This window comes from Leuciscus leuciscus, assembly GCF_965113295.1.
Source record: "Leuciscus leuciscus genome assembly, chromosome: 16".
Taxonomy (NCBI): domain Eukaryota; kingdom Metazoa; phylum Chordata; class Actinopteri; order Cypriniformes; family Leuciscidae; genus Leuciscus; species Leuciscus leuciscus.
The window spans coordinates 4099558-4118072 of record NC_138740.1 but is presented as its reverse complement, the minus strand read 5'-3'; the positions used below and the strand labels follow the sequence as shown (position 1 = coordinate 4118072).

Here is an 18515-nt window from a genome sequence, read left to right as displayed (position 1 = left end):
TGACAGAATTTGTTATGGATCATTGACAGGTACCTCAGAGATATAAGGTTTTTTGCAAAAATGCTTGTAACTTTTGAAAACATTGTTCAAAAGTCGTTGTACTAATCTTTCTTCCTCTAGGCTTAGAAACAAGAGTTTTTGTTCATTTTGAGTTTGTTCTCACCTTTACTTTGGAACCAGCTGTTTTTCATGTACATTCAATTTCTGCTGTGTTTGCTCTTCCTGCTCTGTATTGCACTTCCAGCCCCTTCAGGAGCTTGGCCCCGTATCGCTGCTTGCAGCTATATATGTATGCTTCTTGTTTTCGTCTGTTGACATTTCACACGCAAGATGTTGTGGTTGGTCGGTGTGGTATTTGTCCCGCCCCTCCACCACTGTGATTGGACAGCTGGGTAAAAAGTGACAGTGATGACCGCTGCATTTTACCCAAATCTGAACATTCTTCAACTCTCTGCGACGGATATAAAATGCTCAGCGCACAGCGTGAAATAGTCGTTCAGCACCTCGTCGCGCTGCTGGCTTTTTAAAAGCGCGGCGCTCGCATTGAAAACAATTGTAAAAATATGCTAGCTTTGAGGAAAAAAACGCTTTGGTGGCCTAATTAGTTTTTTTGGGCAACATTTGTTTTTTACAGAATGAGAGATGAGATTATTTTCTGAGGTGATCAACAGCATACCATTGCCAACAGACATTAAGAAGAAAATAATAGGGGTGCACAATATATCGATGCTTCTGATTGTATCTGCCATTTTTTTCCCCATTTAAATAACATTCAAATGTTTTTGAATTTGGTCATTATTATTACTTTTTTTGTTTCTGGTATAGAATCTGCATACAGCATTTCAAGAGGCATCAGTTATTCTCCCACTTCACAGAAACTGTCCTGAGGGAACTTTCCAACAAAATGATCTTCCGATGTTTCCCTGCTGGTAATCATTTGATAAATCTTTGATTGTCTATAACTGGAAGAGATATTTGCCTCAAGCTTACAGCTTTACAACATTACTAAAGATCTATTGTTGCATATTGATTTTTTTCTTTTTCTTTTTTTTTTGAAGGGGAACATATTTACAGAAAGGGAGACATCAGCACTGGAATGTATGTGATCATAATTGGCAAGGTTGATCTGTCCCAGGACACAAGAGGTAAAAGCGCTTTTCAGCGTCTCTCTGCCGGAGCAGCTTTTGGTGATCACTCTTTACTGGAACGTAAACACCGTGACACTGCCATAGCCTCAAACTATGTGGATATTGCCCTACTCTCCAAAAACTCTTTGGACAGTCTAGGTCTCTTATATCCCGTTGCTGTGAGCCATGTGCTACAGAAAGCATCTGATATTCTATAGCCGTAGTACACTCGTCACGCTTCTTCACTGTGACTGATAGTAGTTTGTTGATCAGACAGATAGCTGTGTGGTAGGTATATTGTTAAGTGTTACTGCAAGTTCATATTATCTTAGGATATTTTGTTAGTTCACTATAATAGATTTTGTAATGTAATATTAATGTATATAGTGGTGCTGCTGATAAAAGCGATAGTGTGTTCATTTGTCATGTTCTATTATAACTAAATTTCCAAATGAAATAAAAATCTTCAAATTTGCGTATCATTACGTTGTGCTGACAATTTATCCTCCAGTGTATTTACTCTATGAAAATACATATATTTAATTATTTTATATGAAAGGATTTGAAGAGGAAAACAATTATACAATTATAAATGAAGAGGCTCTTTTTTTTAAGGCTAAGTGCAAAGAGCATTTAATGCTATTTACAGTAAATGAATATACCAGTATTTTCTTTGCATAATTAGTGTTCAGTACTATTCATAATAACTACATATTAAATATAAATGTATTGTCTGAACTTAGAGCGAATCGGGCAGCGATGACGTGATGAGAACTGTGCTGACAGTGCAGAGAGCCACTCTCTGTCCACAATCCAGGAACATTAAATAAGAGACCTATCAATTGAGATGCCAGCCAGTCTGAAACAAACTAACTCCACAATGAAATGGTTTTGAGACTAAGAACACTTGTTAGAGGTGGTCACAATTATAGAGTTTTAAAGTACTTTTAAAACATCAACTTTACCCAAGATTAATCGGTTAAAAGATCAGGCATTATCCTGATTATCACGGGGAACATCATGAGACAGAACTGCTTTGTGTTTCATGTGGAAATAACGAATAACTATTATTATTTATGATAAAACTTTACTTGAACTTTCACTGTTATAATTACTGCAATGCTATAATATCCTATTATATTTTTTTATTACATGGCTTGGTTGAATTCTAATGTAGAATGCGGTGTTATTTCTTGATAACAAATAGCTGCTAAGTGCTAACAACCGCCTCGCCCTACATTATCCTGTACTTATTATCTGTGAAAGAAATGTTATCTTTAAGATGTGTGTGACCATCATATGACAGTAAAAGAGCACACACACAATCCTTACTCTAATATGGAATGGTAAAAGGGTGTTGGTACGTGACAGGGGGGCCTCCACTCGAGGATAGGATATGATAAACGAGTTGAAAATATTTTCATTGGCCTAGAGAGATAACATTCTGAGACTCAAGACTATAATAGAGGAAGGACTGTATGACTGCTGATCTTTTCTTGCAAGAAAATAAACCCAATCAAAGACAATTACAATTAGTATATTTGTCTCTTATTCAGAAGTGTTTGTTTATTTAACAACATATCAAAGCGAGAACATACATTATTAACACATTTACTGTCGCTATTCCAGAATATTTTGAATATTAGGCCTATTATCGATTCTGTCTTCCAAGTGTTTTGTAGCTTATAGAAACAAACAAATTTAAAGCATTGACATCGCAAGGCAAACTGTACATTATCTCGTTGTTGCACAGCGCATTTTGTGAATCAGAGGCTGTTCTTTTGAGTCCTACAATCCTAACGTTCTCCATTACTTAGTGTACGCGGAGTTTGATCGGTCAGTGAAAGTAATTTTAACAGAAGGCTAAAAATTTATTTTTGTCAAATTTTGGATGGATTCAACCACCATGTGACATATTTTAGCTTTAAAACTAATAAATTCCTCAAAAGACAGCTTTGGGGCACTATTCGTTCTAAGATGTGTCGAATATCGGATATCAATAAAACACGTCATCAAATTATCTTTTAAAGAATTTTTGTATTTTTTACAAACAAAAATTGTATGACAGGCGCTGAGCGTGTTGGTTTCAGGCTCAGCACCAGCCAAAGCGCAAACACAGATTTGATTTCAGCAGTTGATAACGTGACGCACTGAATGTTCTCGTCACACCGGTGTGATCATGTGCTTTAACCCTCTTGAGATGTTCTGACATGCCCTTACATTTGTGCTTTTTTCAGTTGCTTATAATAAACATATTAATGGCAAAGGTATAATTACACTCTATTTAGCACAAACAGGGCTACCATAATATGTGAACAACATGTACATGTTTGTATTTTTGAGAGAATAATGTTTATGCATGGTTATTGGAAAAAATTTTAATGAAAGTTTCTGAAATAAGGCCACAAAACACATACTAAATATGTGTCCACAAGACTTTTGACTAATAGATGTTGTGGCCTAGAGTTTTTGCTTCAAAATTATATGAAAATCATCCTGCCTAATCATTCACATAAAACAATACATTGATTTACATTTTATAAGACACTTTTTGTTTGGAAAGGCATGTCAGAAAGGGAGTCGTAGATCCAATTGCAAGAAGGCAGTTTATTGACAGACAGGACAGCAATCCAAAGGAGAGAGAGATGAAGAGACAGGAATCAAACACAGCGTGGTAACTCAGACCGGACAGCTGGTTGAAGAAAACTCAAGGACGATCTCCGAGCTGCTTGGAAGCACAGACGAAATGCAGGAATGACTCAGCTTGGAACTCAGATACAGGAACTAGGTGAGAGAACAAAACAAGAGTGACAAACCGACACCAAGCATATCTCGCTCCAGCTAGATATAAGCAGCTGACTAGCTGCAGCTGAATGACTGATTGAGTGATCAGCTGGTTACTAGGCAACAAACAAGCTACCACACACACACAGACCCAACAACTACAAACACCAGACAGATACGCAAAATGAACACGGATCTATGAACCGTGACAATGCATGGGTGCGTGAATGATCATGAATAATGATGTGGTTCACACCTGAGAAGACAATGACCCGCATAATGCATAATGAGCCTTTCATTCAGATTTGTCACTGAGAGGGATCCACAAGAAAGAACGCGAGGACAAAAGAAAAAAAAGAACAAACCAAAAAAAATATATATTTATATATGAAGAGTTTTAAGTGCCATCTGAAATTTTCTTCTTGAATAATAATTTTTATCAAACTTGTATATTTAACAAAAGAGTGCACATTAATCATCACAGAAAGTATAAAAATCCTGGACTACTTTTGATGCCCAAACTTTTAGTGGGAAATCCACATCCAGCCTCACCCTACTGGATTTGGTCTTCCAGACACCGGCAATATTTTTAAAAAAACATCATTTTCCAGAGGGGTGAAATTAACTCCATCATGCAAAAATTGTCCAGGATCTCTATGCTTTATCTGAGGATGATGTACAGTCTTTCCACCAGGATTACAAACAAAGGAAGACATCACACTGTTAACAAAGCGCTGGGCTTTGTCAATCTTCTTGGGGTGGGAAGACCTCCACCGGCATCTCTGGGTGATGGCAGAGAAGATGATTTTCATCTGAGGGAACTGCGGATGGAGGCAAGTCCTGCTTGATCTTTGCGACAAGCTTCACAATTTTGATGGTCCCAAGGTCATTGCCGCCACAGTGGACCAACAGGACATCTGGCACGAAGGCACTGATGGAAGAAGGAGAGGAGATTTCTCCAAACCATGCCAAACCACCGGACCTGGGCATTCAGACCAAGGTTGGTCCCGATGGTCTCCCTCGCATGTTTTTCCCCACGGCGAATGTAGCTGTCCCCAATAATGTATATTTTGGGTCCTGTTGATTGTAAAACAAAAAGAAAACAACATTACCTTTAAAAAAAAGGATCTGGTGTAATATTAAATGTAACTTAAATTATATTAAATTTTTCCATATTTTACCAAATATAATTATTTTAACTGGATTTAGATCATTCTTGAATTATTCTCAAATTAAAAATCTCATAGTGAAATCACAATACAAGATTTTATTTCTAGATATTTCCACGTAATTTTTACTTACTCTTGGCCTCTGTGGAGATGAATGATACCTGATACCTAAAACAATATAAATAATTTAATGAGAAGGCTTATATTGACGTATTACGATTTTGTTTACATCTAGCTTTCTTTTTAAAAGCATGGCTTAGCACCAAAGAATGTTTCTGAATAAATCAGTCTGCACCAATCTCACAGGTCACTTAGCTCAAATGATCAGCTATGTCTTACGGTTCCTTGATCTCATTTAAAATGTAAAGGTGACCAGGCCTTTTCCGTAGCAGCATCACGGCTCTGAAATGAGCTTCCTCTGTCCTCAACTATATCCCCTACATTAAGTGCTTTTCAGAGTGCTCTAAAATGTCTCAGATTATAACTGTAACATAGTTCCTTGAGAAGTGAGTCAGGCACTTAACCCCTAGTTGCTCCAGAGGCGTGCGACCTCTGACATATATAGCAATTGTAAGTCGCTTTGTATAAAAGCGTCAGCTAAATGAATAAATGTAAATGTAAGTGAATGAGATGCTGCGTTGTAATGATGTAATGATGCCACTGCGTGATTGCGTCTGAAGCATGTGTGTCAACTAGTTCAATGGTGAGACAGGAACATTACGGGTGGGTGACGTCACGACACAGAAAGCATAAAAGCACATCTGGAATGACCAGCGTTAGCTTCAATTAGCAGAAGCAAGTTGATCACAGGAATGAAGAAAGTATGGCAGGGCGACGCAGCGTCTCATTCCCTTCTTAAGGAACTATGTTTACAGCCGTACCCTGAGACATTCCCTTTCGAGGGAACTAGTGCTGCGTCAATGACGCTTTGGGAACGATAATGCCCAGATAATGACAGTGCGTCGTATCCTGAGATGTGAACAGATCCACTTCTGCTTGGCCGAAAACCTCCCCATATATGCTTCGCCACCTCGGGGTGAAGTCTCCAATCACCGGGCCTCAGCCCCTGTCATGACAGGATGTCTGCTCCTACATTTTGGTACCCTGGGATGTACACTGCTCTCAGAGAGAGCATCTTCCCTAGGGACCACAGAAGGATCTGGTGTGCCAGTTTGCATAGTGGATGCAAATGCAGACCCCCCTGGTGATTTATGTTAGAGACCATCAATGTGTTGTCTGTGCGGACAAGCACATGATGAACTCCTAGGTCTGGGAGGAAGTGCTTCAAAGCCATGAAGACAGCCATCATCTCAAGGAAATGTATGTGCCAAAAAAGATGATGACTCCTCCACAGACCTTGAGCTGAGCGGCCTTCCATTACCACTTGTGAGAGTGACTCAATGACAATGAGCTCCTAACACAGGACCCTGGGTCAAGAACCAAGGCTTCCTCCATATAACCAAGGTGCAAAGACATCTGCGTGTGACCTTGATCAAATGAAGTGGGTTCCCCCTTGGGGAAAACCCCTTGGTCTTGAGCCACCACTTAAAGGGTCTCATGTACAGGAGGTCAAAAGTTGTCACGTTGGACGCAGCTGCCGTCATACTGTTTCACAGTGAGTGACTGGCCTAGCTTTACCTCTTTTACGACAGTGAGGGTAGCAGCAACACGAGCAGGCGATAGGACGGCTCGCATTGTCACTGAATCCCACACAACACCAAGAAAAGTAGTCCTCTGAACTGGAGAAAGCACACTATTCTTGGCATTCAGTCTCAACCCCAACTTTTGCATGTGGGTGAGAACGACATCTCGATGCCGCACCGCTAACTGCTCCGACTCTGCTAGATTAAGCCAGTCGTCTATGTAGTTCAAAATGCTAATTCCTTGCAGTCTGAGCAGTGCTAGAGCTGCATCTATGCATTTCGTGAACGTGTGGGGTGATAGAGCTAGGCAGAGCGGAAGAACCTGATACTGTTATGCTTCGCCCCAAAAAGCAAACCTTGTGAACTTCCTGTGTTGTTGAAGGATGGAGACATGGAAGTATGCGTCCTTTAGATCCATCCTGACAAACCAGTCCTCGGATAATGTTGAGTCGCAATCTGCCTCAAAGTCAACATTTTGAACTTGAGCTTCTTCACTGAACGATTCAGACAACGAAGATCTAATCAACCCCTCATCCTTCATGGGAACAATGAAGTACCGGCTGTAGAACCCGGACTCTCTGTTGGGTATAGGAACCATTCTATAGCTTCCTTTGCTAATAGAGATTTTACTTCTTGTTCCATAACCAGAGCCTGCTCGGGATGCACCGCCGTGAGTAGTGCCCCATTGTATCGCGGTGGAGAAGAACCATACTGAATTCTGTACCTTTTTTCTACAATCTGAAGGACCCATCGAGATGGTTAATGAGCATCTGTATGCAACCCTTCACATCTAACACAGAAAAAAACTCTTTCACTTTTGGAGAGTCTTTTGTTTTTCCAACATCTATATTATAAACAGTGGTCTGCAGGAAAGTGTAGAGAAAGTTGATGAGAGCGTTGTCATGGAATTGTTAAAAACAAAGTGCACTTTGAGGAGCTTATCTAAAGCACCCATAGAGCCAGCTGTTTGACTAGGGGTAAGCTTATTATTCAGTGCAGTGTAGGGCAATCTCATCTCAACTCCTCCCTATGGCCAGAAGGAATGATGCTGTGATTGACCGGGGGCTGATCGTTTTCAGCTGATAATAGCTTTATATAGTTTGATCGGTGGTCTCTATAAAGGCCGATCAGAAGAGCCGATCAGATGACACAGAACTCGAGAGACAATTGGCTGTACAGGTGCCTGAAAAGGACAACACATTTGCAATGTGTAATTTTTTTGACAATTCGTCTTTGCGGAGGGCGAAGACATAGCAACGACAGCAAGAAACTAGGGCTGTGCGATTTTAGTTCTTTTATTTCCTTGACAGCTGTGTACTTTCATTCCTCCCTAAAATGCCAAAATTAGATCAGCGATTGCCGTAAAGTACAGTCTACTGTTGCTAAACTGCAGAACTTGCTCAATTTGAGCTTGGCCTTTTCAGTTCTGGGACAGTATTGTGCAGCTACTTCATGCCGCATGCACATGCTCTTAAGAGGCCCATGCTGCAAGTGTGTGTATTAGGACAGACCCTTGGTGTCACATTAAACTCAAACTAACCAGGATAATATTTTTAAACTACACATTAACTATTAGAAGCCAAAGATTTGTAGTTAAGAAAGATTTTTGGCCCTAGAGTGTGGTGTTCAGTGGTCCATGTTGACCTTTTGTATGAACTGTACTTTGTCAGCAGGGTTTCCTTCAATATTTACAATGGTTCCGTGGCTTTTGGTGTACCTTGTCCAACATTTCAAACTTGCACTCTTACCCCCTTTGAGTTTTCCTCTTTTTTATGTGCTTGATGTTATAGAGGGATGATTGTGAAACATTTAAGTGAGATATAGGAATTGCTATTTGCTACAACATGTGAAATCGATAGAAACAATCAACCAGGGCTTAAAAATGGGGGGAAAAAATCAATCGGTTCACTCCGAGCAGAATCAGCATTTTAACGTTTCTGTTCATGCGTTTCTTCTTTAATATTACAGTTCCAAAAATGGTTTGATTAGAAAAATAGCATTATTAAAAAAACTATTACAACTATTACATTATATACTTTATACCAGAAATTAAATATAACTTTATACTAGAGCTTGTGACTAAACCTTGTAACTTCAGGCAGTGGATCCTCAAACTGATCCTGGTATTTATAGTCTGGTATTTGCCCTCTAATCATAGCCAGTACAGCCTGTGCATAACACTTCATCTTTTATAACACAAGATTTTGGACAAATGTACTAAATGACAGGAAAAGCTGAGTGCCCACATAGCTACAAAAACCTTTTGTTAATTACCTTTGTAACCTGTTAGTTAATATAAATGTAATGCTGATCTTACTGTCTCAAATGCGGCTGTTAATGACTGACAAAACACAAATCTTCAACATTCACTGGTGAAAAACCTCAAAGTTCAATTTGAGCTTGATTTTGGGAAAATGTTAATAATATAATGACAGACGCAAGTGCCACAATACTAATTTTGTTCCTGTTTAAATATTTGTTTCCGGCTCGGAGTCCTGCAATCAATGAAATGGAATAACATGCAGTACTGAGTACAGTTTATTAGAAGAAAAAAACGCAGTATTGACAAGTTACAAAACAATAAATAAAATAGAATACAAACATAAAAAAAACAAGAGTGTCGCCAAATAAAAGAAAATATCAAAACCAAATGATTCCCGTAACTGATGACCCACACCCTCTAAACTAACAACCAAAAAGAAAATGTAGAAACAAAACTGAAATCTTCATCGTATTCGATGCTTTACATAAACTACGCTAACTAAAACCAAAATACAAAAAGTGGCGATCGCTCTTAGCCTAACTAAAAATGAGGATTCTAACTGTAGTTGTTTGCAAATTGCTGTAAGAACACCAATCAACAGAATTAGGAAGTGGTACAAAGTGGCAACATATAGTAAGCTAAACAAGTAGTAAATTCAGAATTAGAAAATTAACAAAAACATGAACAAGTGGCAAGACCACAAACACACCTCACTGTAACTTTGGCTAATCAAGAACAAAGGCTACACAAATTTGGCTCTGATCTCGTCTACCCACACTCACGTTAATGCTGAATCAGTGAAGACAATGGAGTGAATCCTGCAATACATATCGGTTACCAAAAGTACGAACCTCGAGAAGGTAAAGCTCGACTGAAGGCACAGAATTGAGTTAACCCTGACACTGATCAGGCTCACTACTCAAGCAGTGACAATAAGGCTTTTTATCCGGCACATCAGTGGATTGGTTGAGTGTCCTGTCGTCACAACTATGATTGACAGTCGAGTTGTTACAATGATCGTAAACCTAAGAGCAGGATATATAAACAGCGGAGAAGAGCAAGTGAGGGGAGCAATTAACAGAACACACATGGAATGCAACCTTTCATCTATTGCATTTTCCTTGCAGCACCAATACCATTGTCTCTCTTTATGTAAATAACCCTCAGTTCTTTGAATTTGTTTTGGGCATTAATATATTAATCTGATATTAGCTTAATTCTATATATCTTAATATTAGTTTAATATTCTTAATATTGTGTTTATTATATTTTGGAAGTTTACTTTGCACTCTTAATTATTTACCCTATAGAGACCTTTATTTTGAAAAGCGGCTTGCCGGAAAGGCGAACAGATCGCCCGCGCACAGAGAGCGCGCATACATACAGTATAGATTGCTGACAGACGGAGACACAGAACCATGCAGTCATGGATTCACGGATCTGAATTCTAGTATTAAGGTCACCTTTAAGTGAATTTAGGCATCTAGCTAGAATTTTAACCTCAAGGTTAGTAAGAACAAAGCCAATGTCTTCCACACAAAGATAATCACACAATATGAGAATCCGAAGCACACTAGTAAAGTCTCTAGCTGTGCGTTCACACTGCCGCCGGCGAGAGCGTCAAAGTGGCCAGAAGTCATTCATTTTCAATGTGAGTCGGTGGCGAGCTCTGGCGAGGGCGCCACGGCGCTTCTTGGACGGCGAGAGTGGCGAGAGGAGTTGAAGTCAGGTCAACTTTATGGTAATGAGCTATGACGCGGTTCGGCGGCAACCAATCGGAATGTAGAAGTCCTCCGCTTGAGAGGATTCCAGAGAATGCAGTTAAGTAATTCGATCTACGTCAGAGCGTCCCCGCATCTTTCTACGGCGTCGTTATTCGCTCTCGCCGGCGGCGGTGTGAACGTACAGTAAACCATGTCTGTTCTGTCGAAGCAGTGAACATCAAATTCCTGATTGCTCTAAATTCTCTGCAAAGTCTCTTAATGAGCGGAGAAAGTTCATAAAAAATACTAAGCTGTGCTACGGATGTTTGAAGCTCGGTCACAGTGCCAGAGACTGTCGTTCCAGACATAGCTGTGATACCTGCAAGGGAACACATCCTACCTGCTTACACGATGACAGCTTCATTAGAAGGGTGAAGTCCTCCCCTGCTCAAAGCCCAGAGAACACACACGAAAGGTTTGTGACGACGTGGATGCACATCTGCTAAAGCCTGGAACACACCATGCCGACGGTCGGCCGTCGGGCAGTTTTTGTTTTTGCTTTTGTTTTTTTTAAACTTAAACACTACTGCTGACTGTTAGCTAGAATGCGCGTTCTGCACCTGCGTGTGAATGAGACAACTGTCTATTTCTGCAGATATATTCGTCTTTTCGTCAGATATACACCGTCGGCTTGGTGTGCTCCAGGCTTAACAGTCAGCAGTAGTTCTCTCGGTGTGTTCAAATTTAGCTTTTTACCCCGACGCGAGGCGACAACACAGTCGGCTTTCATCAGCGCTAGTTTGTCGGCATCGGCTTGTTGTGTTCCAGGCTTAACACCTCAATGATTGTGCCAGTGTGGTTGTCCTCACAAAATTACCCAGCCTCTGAGAAAATCGTCTATGCTCTGTTAGACACACAAAGCAACACTGTCTTAATCGAATATGCAGTAAGTCAAAGTCTAAAGGTTTACTCATGCCCAGTGATACTTAGGCTCACTACTATGGTTGGAAGAGATCCATTGATGTCAAGTGAAAGAGTTTCCGGTCTTCAAGTCAGAGGTTTTAATTCTACGGTAATTCTAGACCTGTGAAGTGATTCTTGGAGCAGACAATGAGCCATATTCTGTTCGCACGGATCTCAGATGGAGCACCGTGGGCCCTTCCTTGACACATTATGAGTCACAAAGCAGTGTTAGCATGTTTCACAGAGTATCTATTAAGGTGATTCCTTCTGTAACGCCAGCTGATGTTATCAAAGTGCTGGAGTCAGATTTCAAGGATACTAAAGAAAACACAAGAGTGGTGTCTCAAGAGGACATTATGTTCTTGAATAAACTGGAAGAAAACATCAAAATGAACGAAGACAGCGATTTGGAAATGCCCCTTCCATTCAAGAAAAGACCCTATCTTCCATATAATGAGCCTCTTGCTGTCATGAGACTTCAACATCTAAAGCGGAGATTAATTAAGTGCCAGGAATACATGAATTATGTGAAGTTCATGGAAGACGTAATAGAGAATGGTGACGCAGAAAGAGTCATTGATGAAGGAAAGAAAGGAGAAAAATGGTACATCCCTCATTACAGGGTGTATCACTTGAAGAACCCAAGGTAATTTCTCATAGTCTTCGACTGCTCTGCCAGATACAAGGGGTCCAGCTTGAACAATCATCTACTTACAGGCCCTGACTTGATGAACAGCCTGCCTGGCATTCATTTGCGGTTCAGACAGTATCCAGTGGCCTTGATGTGTGATATTGAGAGGATGTTCCACCAGTTCCATGTTGACAAAGTAGATCGAGATTACATACAATTTAGCACTCACTGGTGGAGAAATGGAGATTTCGACTCACAGCCTCAAACGTTCCGCATGAGAGTACATCTAATCGGTGCCTCGTCGTCCCCTGGATGCGCAAACTACGGACTGAAACATCTTGCAAGAGAAGGTAAATATCTGTACCACCTAGGTTCACAATTCATTATGCAAGATTTCTACATGGATAATGGAGTCTCCAGTGTTGAATGTGCAGAGAAGGCCATCCATTCGGCGTGAGAAGCTCGCCAGGCTTGCGCACTAGGTTTAAGATTGCATAAGTTTGTGTCCAACAACAAGGCAGTTTTGGAGAGCATACCACCCTCTCAGTATGCTGTGGACGTTACAGCTGTCAATCTGTCCCTCACTGACCAGCATTTGGAAAGAGCCTTGGGCATTTACTGGCAACTGGAACATGATAACTTCAGATTTTGTGTCAACCTAAGGGACCAGCCAGCAACCCGTAGAGGCATACTGTCTATAGTGGCCTCATTGTTCGACCCCCTTGGGTTTCTTGCACCATTCTTGCTCAAAGGAAAGGCTGTTCTGCAAGAAATTTGCAGAAATGGCATGGGCTGGGATGATCCTTTACCTGATGGTTTGCAGCCAAGGTGGGAGCATTGGAAGGCCGATCTTGCAAACTTAGAGAAGATCAAGGTGCCTCGTTGTATTGTGCCTGCTGGATTTCAGAGAATCACAAAGAGAGAAATTCATCACTTCTTGGACTCCAGCATGAGAGGATATGGCCAGGGCTCATACCTTAGGCTCGAGAACGAACAAGGTGATGTCCATTGTGCTTTGCTCATGGCAAAATCTAGAGTAGCCCCACTTAAGGTCACAACAATCCCTCGGTTAGAGTTGTGTCAGTTGAAGGGAATGATATGTTAAACGAAGAAATTAACCTTGCAAATGCAAAGGCATATTTCTGGACTGACTCTCAAGTGGTGTTAGGCTATATAAACAACGAAGCTTGCCGCTTCCGCACGTTCGTCGCAAATCGAGTTAAGAGAATTCATCACAGTACAACTCCTCAACAGTGGCGATACATTCCCTCAGATGAAAATCCAGCCCACTATGCATCACGAGGTATGAGTGTTAATGATCTTGTCACTTCCAGCTGGTTCAGAGGACTGAACATCTTGTGGGAAAGGCAAATAGCTCCCCCTGTGGATGTTAACACACAACTTCCAATTGGAGACCCAGAGGTCAAGAAGGCTCGGTCACTGGACACGCAAATGGTACAGTATTCCTGCTTATCCAACCGTCTCACAAAGTTGTCCTCATGATCCAAAGTCATCCAAGCAGTTGCATGTCTACTTCGTTGAGTCAGGAAGGACAAGTCAAGTGACCACCGTACAGTGGCAGAACGTGAGGATGCTAAGTGCATCATCATCAAGGACGCACAGAGTCAGATGTATGCAGAAGAGATAGACTTACTCCGTAAGGGCAAGCAACTCTCACGCAAGGCTATGCAATCTAGATGCCTTTGTCGACCACAACGGATTGCTCAAGGTGGGAGGAAGGCTTTGCAATTCTTCTGTTCCTAACTCCATTAAATGTCCAGTAATAATTCCAAAGGAACATCATCTTACAAAACTTCTGATCGCTGATTGTCATGAAAAAACAACATCAAGGAAAAGGCTTAACTATAAATGAGATCAGATCAAGAGGATTTTGGATAACAGGAGTAAATAGGACTGTAGCCTCCTTTGTACGACAGTGCGTGAGATGTCGTGTCATGTCTTGTCATGTTATGTCTTGTTCCTATTCTTTCTCTCTACTCTGTCTCCCTCTGCTGGTCCTTATTGGTTACTTTCTCTTTCCCTTTCTCTTCCTCCAAGCTGTTCCTCATCTTCTCTGACTACCTCGTTTACTCTCATCCCACCTGTTCCCTCTCCCCCCGATTAGGTCTCTATTTCTCTCTCTGTTCCTGCTTCTTTCCTTGTCGGATTCTCACTTGAGTTTCTCATGCAAGAAGCAATCTACAGTCCTGTTTGTCTCTGTCCTAGTCCTGTCCTGTTGGCATCCGCCTGGCGAACGCTATCAATTCTCTGCTAATCATCTTGATTTTTGTATTCTGTCCAGTTCGTCTGACGCTGTGAGAGATCTGGTAACCGCAGTCTTTTCTCGAGCCTTGTCTACTCTGAGAGACCTGCAGCCTGTCGCCGCAAACACAGCCTTCTCGGTCTGCTGCCTAAAGACTTTTATTGAAGTTATCTGAAGTAATTTTTGTTTCATTTTTTATCGCCCTCTCTGCGGGTTGCCTGTTTTGCCTTTATCTCTCAAGAAGAAGATTTGTGTTCTACATTTTTTGCCTCCCTGTGTTTTCATTAAAGACTCTATTTTTGTTAATTCGCTTTTGGGTCCTCTCTTACCTTCACAACATGTCGCTTCGCAGACCCACAGAAGAGCAAAAAATTTCCAACCTGCCCTCAGAGCGTATAGATCCATCCCCTCCATTCACGTACTGCGGAATGGATGTTTTTGGTCCGTTCATCACCAGACAAGGCTGTAAATCGTACAAGAGGTATGGACTTCTCTTTACCTGTTTCTGTTGCAGAGCCATCCATATTGAGATGCTGGATGACATGTCCACAAACGCCTTTATCAACGGCCTGCGTTGTTTCATCGCTATCAGAGGAGCAGTTCGTCAAATAAGGTGCGACCAAGGCAGTAATTTCATTAGAGCTAAGAATGAGTTTGCTAAGGCCATGAAAGAGATTGACACCAATCGTCTCGTAATGCTCTTAGCAGAAAAACAATGTGACTTTGTCTTCAACGCACCCCATTCAAGTCACACAGGAGGAGTTTGGGAGAGACAGATTAGAACTGTGAGAAGTGTTCTTCATTCCACTCTGTCCTGATCTTCTGGAAGGCTTGATGATTCTTCCCTTTGGACCTTCTTCTACGAGGCTATGGCAATTGTAAATAACCGACCGCTCACAGTAGACAATCTGAATGATCCTAAAAGTCCTGAGCCCCTTACCCCAAATCACCTGCTCACTTTGAAAACTACCCAAGCTCTACCACCCCCTGGCAAGTTTGTTAGAGAAGACATATATGCTCGATAGAGATGGCACCACGTCCAATACTTAGCGGAGCAATTTTGGGGTCGTTGGCAGAAGGATTATGTGTCTAACATTGCAACAAGACAATGCTGGCTTACACCAAGAAGGAACATGCAAGTTGGAGATATAGTCTTGGAGAAGGCAGACGATATGCCCAGGAATCAGTGGCGCTTGGCAGAAGTTATTGAGACTGTAGTTGACAAGGATGGCTTGGTGAGGAGAGTGAAGATACGCTTTGGAGACAGAAAACTGGGAAAGGATGGTAAACGTCTGAACAAACCTTCAATAGTGGATCACCCAGTGCAGAAGCTGGTACTGCTGCTACAGGCAGCCTGAATCATTTGTGATTAAAGTTTGAGATTTGTGGTCACTCATGATTTGGTGGGAGTGTAAATAATCAGTTATTTGAATTAGTTTTGGGCATTAATATATTATTCTGATATTATCGTAATTCTATATTTCTTAATATTAGTTTAATATTCTTAATATTGTGTTTATTATATTTTGGAAGTTTACTTTGCACTCTTAGTTATTTATCTTAGTTTATTTTGTGTGTCTGTTGAAAATTCCAGATTCCTTTAGCACCTGGTTGGAAAGGAGTACAAGGTACATCATGTATATTTATGCACTTGTATAATGTTACATAGCATATCTTGTCTTTATGATTGTTTTATATGTGTTTGTTTGATTTATGAGTAATTTAAGTTATGATAAATGTTCCTTAATTTCGTAATTTTGTTGCTATATCGTCTATTGTTTTGTTTCTTTTATATGTACGTGAATTATTTACAAATTCCAATAATGATAATTCATCCGTTCTAGCTCTTACGATGTTGTGATGGCGTTGTGAAGGTATTAACAGATATGTTATTTCACTTCCTCAGCTATTTCACTTCCTGCCCTCCATCTGAATATCGCGCTCTGGCGAAGCAGCAACGTGACGTTACGTGAAACCAACCTATTGGATAGACCTACAACCAATCAGAGCAACGGAGTAAGTGACATATGTTCTTAATTAAATTTTCTGATCGACAAATGATTGCGGTTCTCTGTTCCTCTTTTAAAATCAGTGCGCTGTCGATATCTTCTATAACAGACGCGATGGCGTAATCTACACATCTCAATTCTCCAGCGCCAGTCATCTTTGTTGTAAACAAATTCAACCCAAGCGCTCTTTGCTGACGTGGATGATTACGTTACTGTTGATCATCTATCCATCATTGTATAAAGCCCGCCCTGACAATTTGATTGGTCCAAACAGCTCTGGTTCGAGCATAGTTGCTTCACAAAGTTTTACAGGAACTGATTTAAATTCAGCTTTCTTGAAGGACATCTCAATTCTCTAATTGCACCACAAGGAGGCGAGGAAGGAGGAGTGAGAAAGCTTCCTGAGGAGTCATAAGCGAAGATTCACAGTTGTATCCTTCCCTCACATCCTAAGTTGAGCTAAGATACGAGAAAAGTAAACAAGGACGCACAAATAAGAAATGTGAAGCACCCACTGATCTTGTCCTGCAGAGGTAGTCTTTTGTCGCACTATGACACAATAATGTGACATAATACGTAATGAGTTGTTTTTTTGAGCTTGGTTTCCATAAAAGCTGTTTTAGTACAATGAATTAAGTCAAAAGATCAAGGAAAATTTGATTTCTCAATTCATGACCCCTTTAAAATGTTTGTGAATACAGGTCTAGTTTAGGATGAACATGATCCTTTCATATTTTGTAAAACGTGAAATCAGAGTTCAGATTCCAAAGGTTAGATTCCCAGCGAACACAAATGTTTAAAATATTTTGCTAACCTTCCAATTAAGTTATGAAAGCGTTATTTCTGAATGTCCTCTGAATGTTTAAAACTTTTAAAGACGTTTAACTTGTGGGAACATTCCATTCTATAATTTTGAAAACTATGGGAATGTTACTTGTGAATGTTCTAAACATTCTGAAAGAAGAGTTAACATTTAAAAAATGTTTGGCGAACATCCAATTAAAACGTTTTAGAAAAAAATAAAAAATTAATCCATTGATGATATTGTCACGCTTTAGCAAAGCATGATGTTGGAAGACGATTAACAGACTTTATTAACAAAAGCAAAACATAAACTCAACATAAACGTTAACAAGAACTGACAGATGAGAACTGAAACAGGCAAATAAATACTAAGTGCAAACAAAGATGATTGAATGAACACGTTTCTGGAACATGTTCATTACTTTGAGAGAAAGTTGTCAAAACCTTGGCCAAATTTCTGAGAACATTCCCTTGTTAGCTTGGTTTAATTTTTTGGTTACCAATTTATATTTGACAAACTTTTTTTTAAAGTGAACTTTACAAAACCATCGTTTTCTTATTCATATAAAAAGACAAAGTAAAGAAAGAGACTTATCTTACTTTCTCAACGGGTTTCCTCAAGGTCACTTGTTCTGCACAAGCTCTTTATGAAAATTCCAGTGCAGGGGATTTTAATCAGATTAAAACTTATTGCACTCTGTGTGTGTCATGGAGGGGGTGACTTTTAATTCACTTCAGCTCTGTGTTTGGAAGAATGCTTTGTGTTCAGAAATCAGAAACTCCTTTGGCAACCATTAACCCCAAAATTAATCATTCATAGCTTTTGTTTTTTGCGTAATTTTCATTGAAGGTAAAGAGTTCAGTCGTGGTGAGTTGTGTCAATCTGCGGAGGGAAACTCTAGAAATATTACGGGGAGTCTCGGATCAGTATGGGCTTTGCAGATCTCCTGGATGAAGTTGGCGGGTTTGGACGCTTTCAGTTGATTCATGTCATGCTTCTGTCCATCCCGGGCCTTCTGATGGCTTGCCAGAATTTACTAAATAACTTTACAGCTGGTGTGCCGGAGCATCACTGTCGCATACCGAATATAACGGCTGCACTGAATGAGAGCACCTCATCCCTCCTGCGCGCGTTTATCCCACTGGATTCATCACT

At 40.4% G+C, this 18515-nt stretch overlaps 1 protein-coding gene and 1 long non-coding RNA gene across 3 annotated transcripts in view; one reads left to right on the top strand and one right to left on the bottom strand.

The window, feature by feature from the left end:
* cngk (cyclic nucleotide-gated potassium channel) overlaps positions 1 to 1598 on the top strand; it is a 33883-nt gene extending 32285 nt beyond the window's left edge. Inside the window, 2 exon segments of the mRNA XM_082140851.1 lie at positions 826 to 929; positions 1059 to 1598. Of these exon segments, the coding sequence (XP_081996977.1) occupies positions 826 to 929; positions 1059 to 1345 (391 nt within the window). The 3' untranslated portion in view covers positions 1346 to 1598.
* Positions 1599 to 2678: 1080 nt separating this feature from the next.
* LOC309477996 lies at positions 2679 to 18286 on the bottom strand. 2 transcript variants are annotated; one of them, XR_014198734.1, is made up of 3 exons: positions 17960 to 18286; positions 5214 to 5248; positions 2679 to 4988 (listed from the first exon to the last, which is right to left on the bottom strand). It is a non-coding gene; the product is annotated as an uncharacterized lncRNA (long non-coding RNA). The 2 variants fall into 2 exon arrangements; XR_014198735.1 differs by lacking the exon at positions 17960 to 18286 and adding an exon at positions 9838 to 9992.
* Positions 18287 to 18515: the final 229 nt, after the last annotated feature.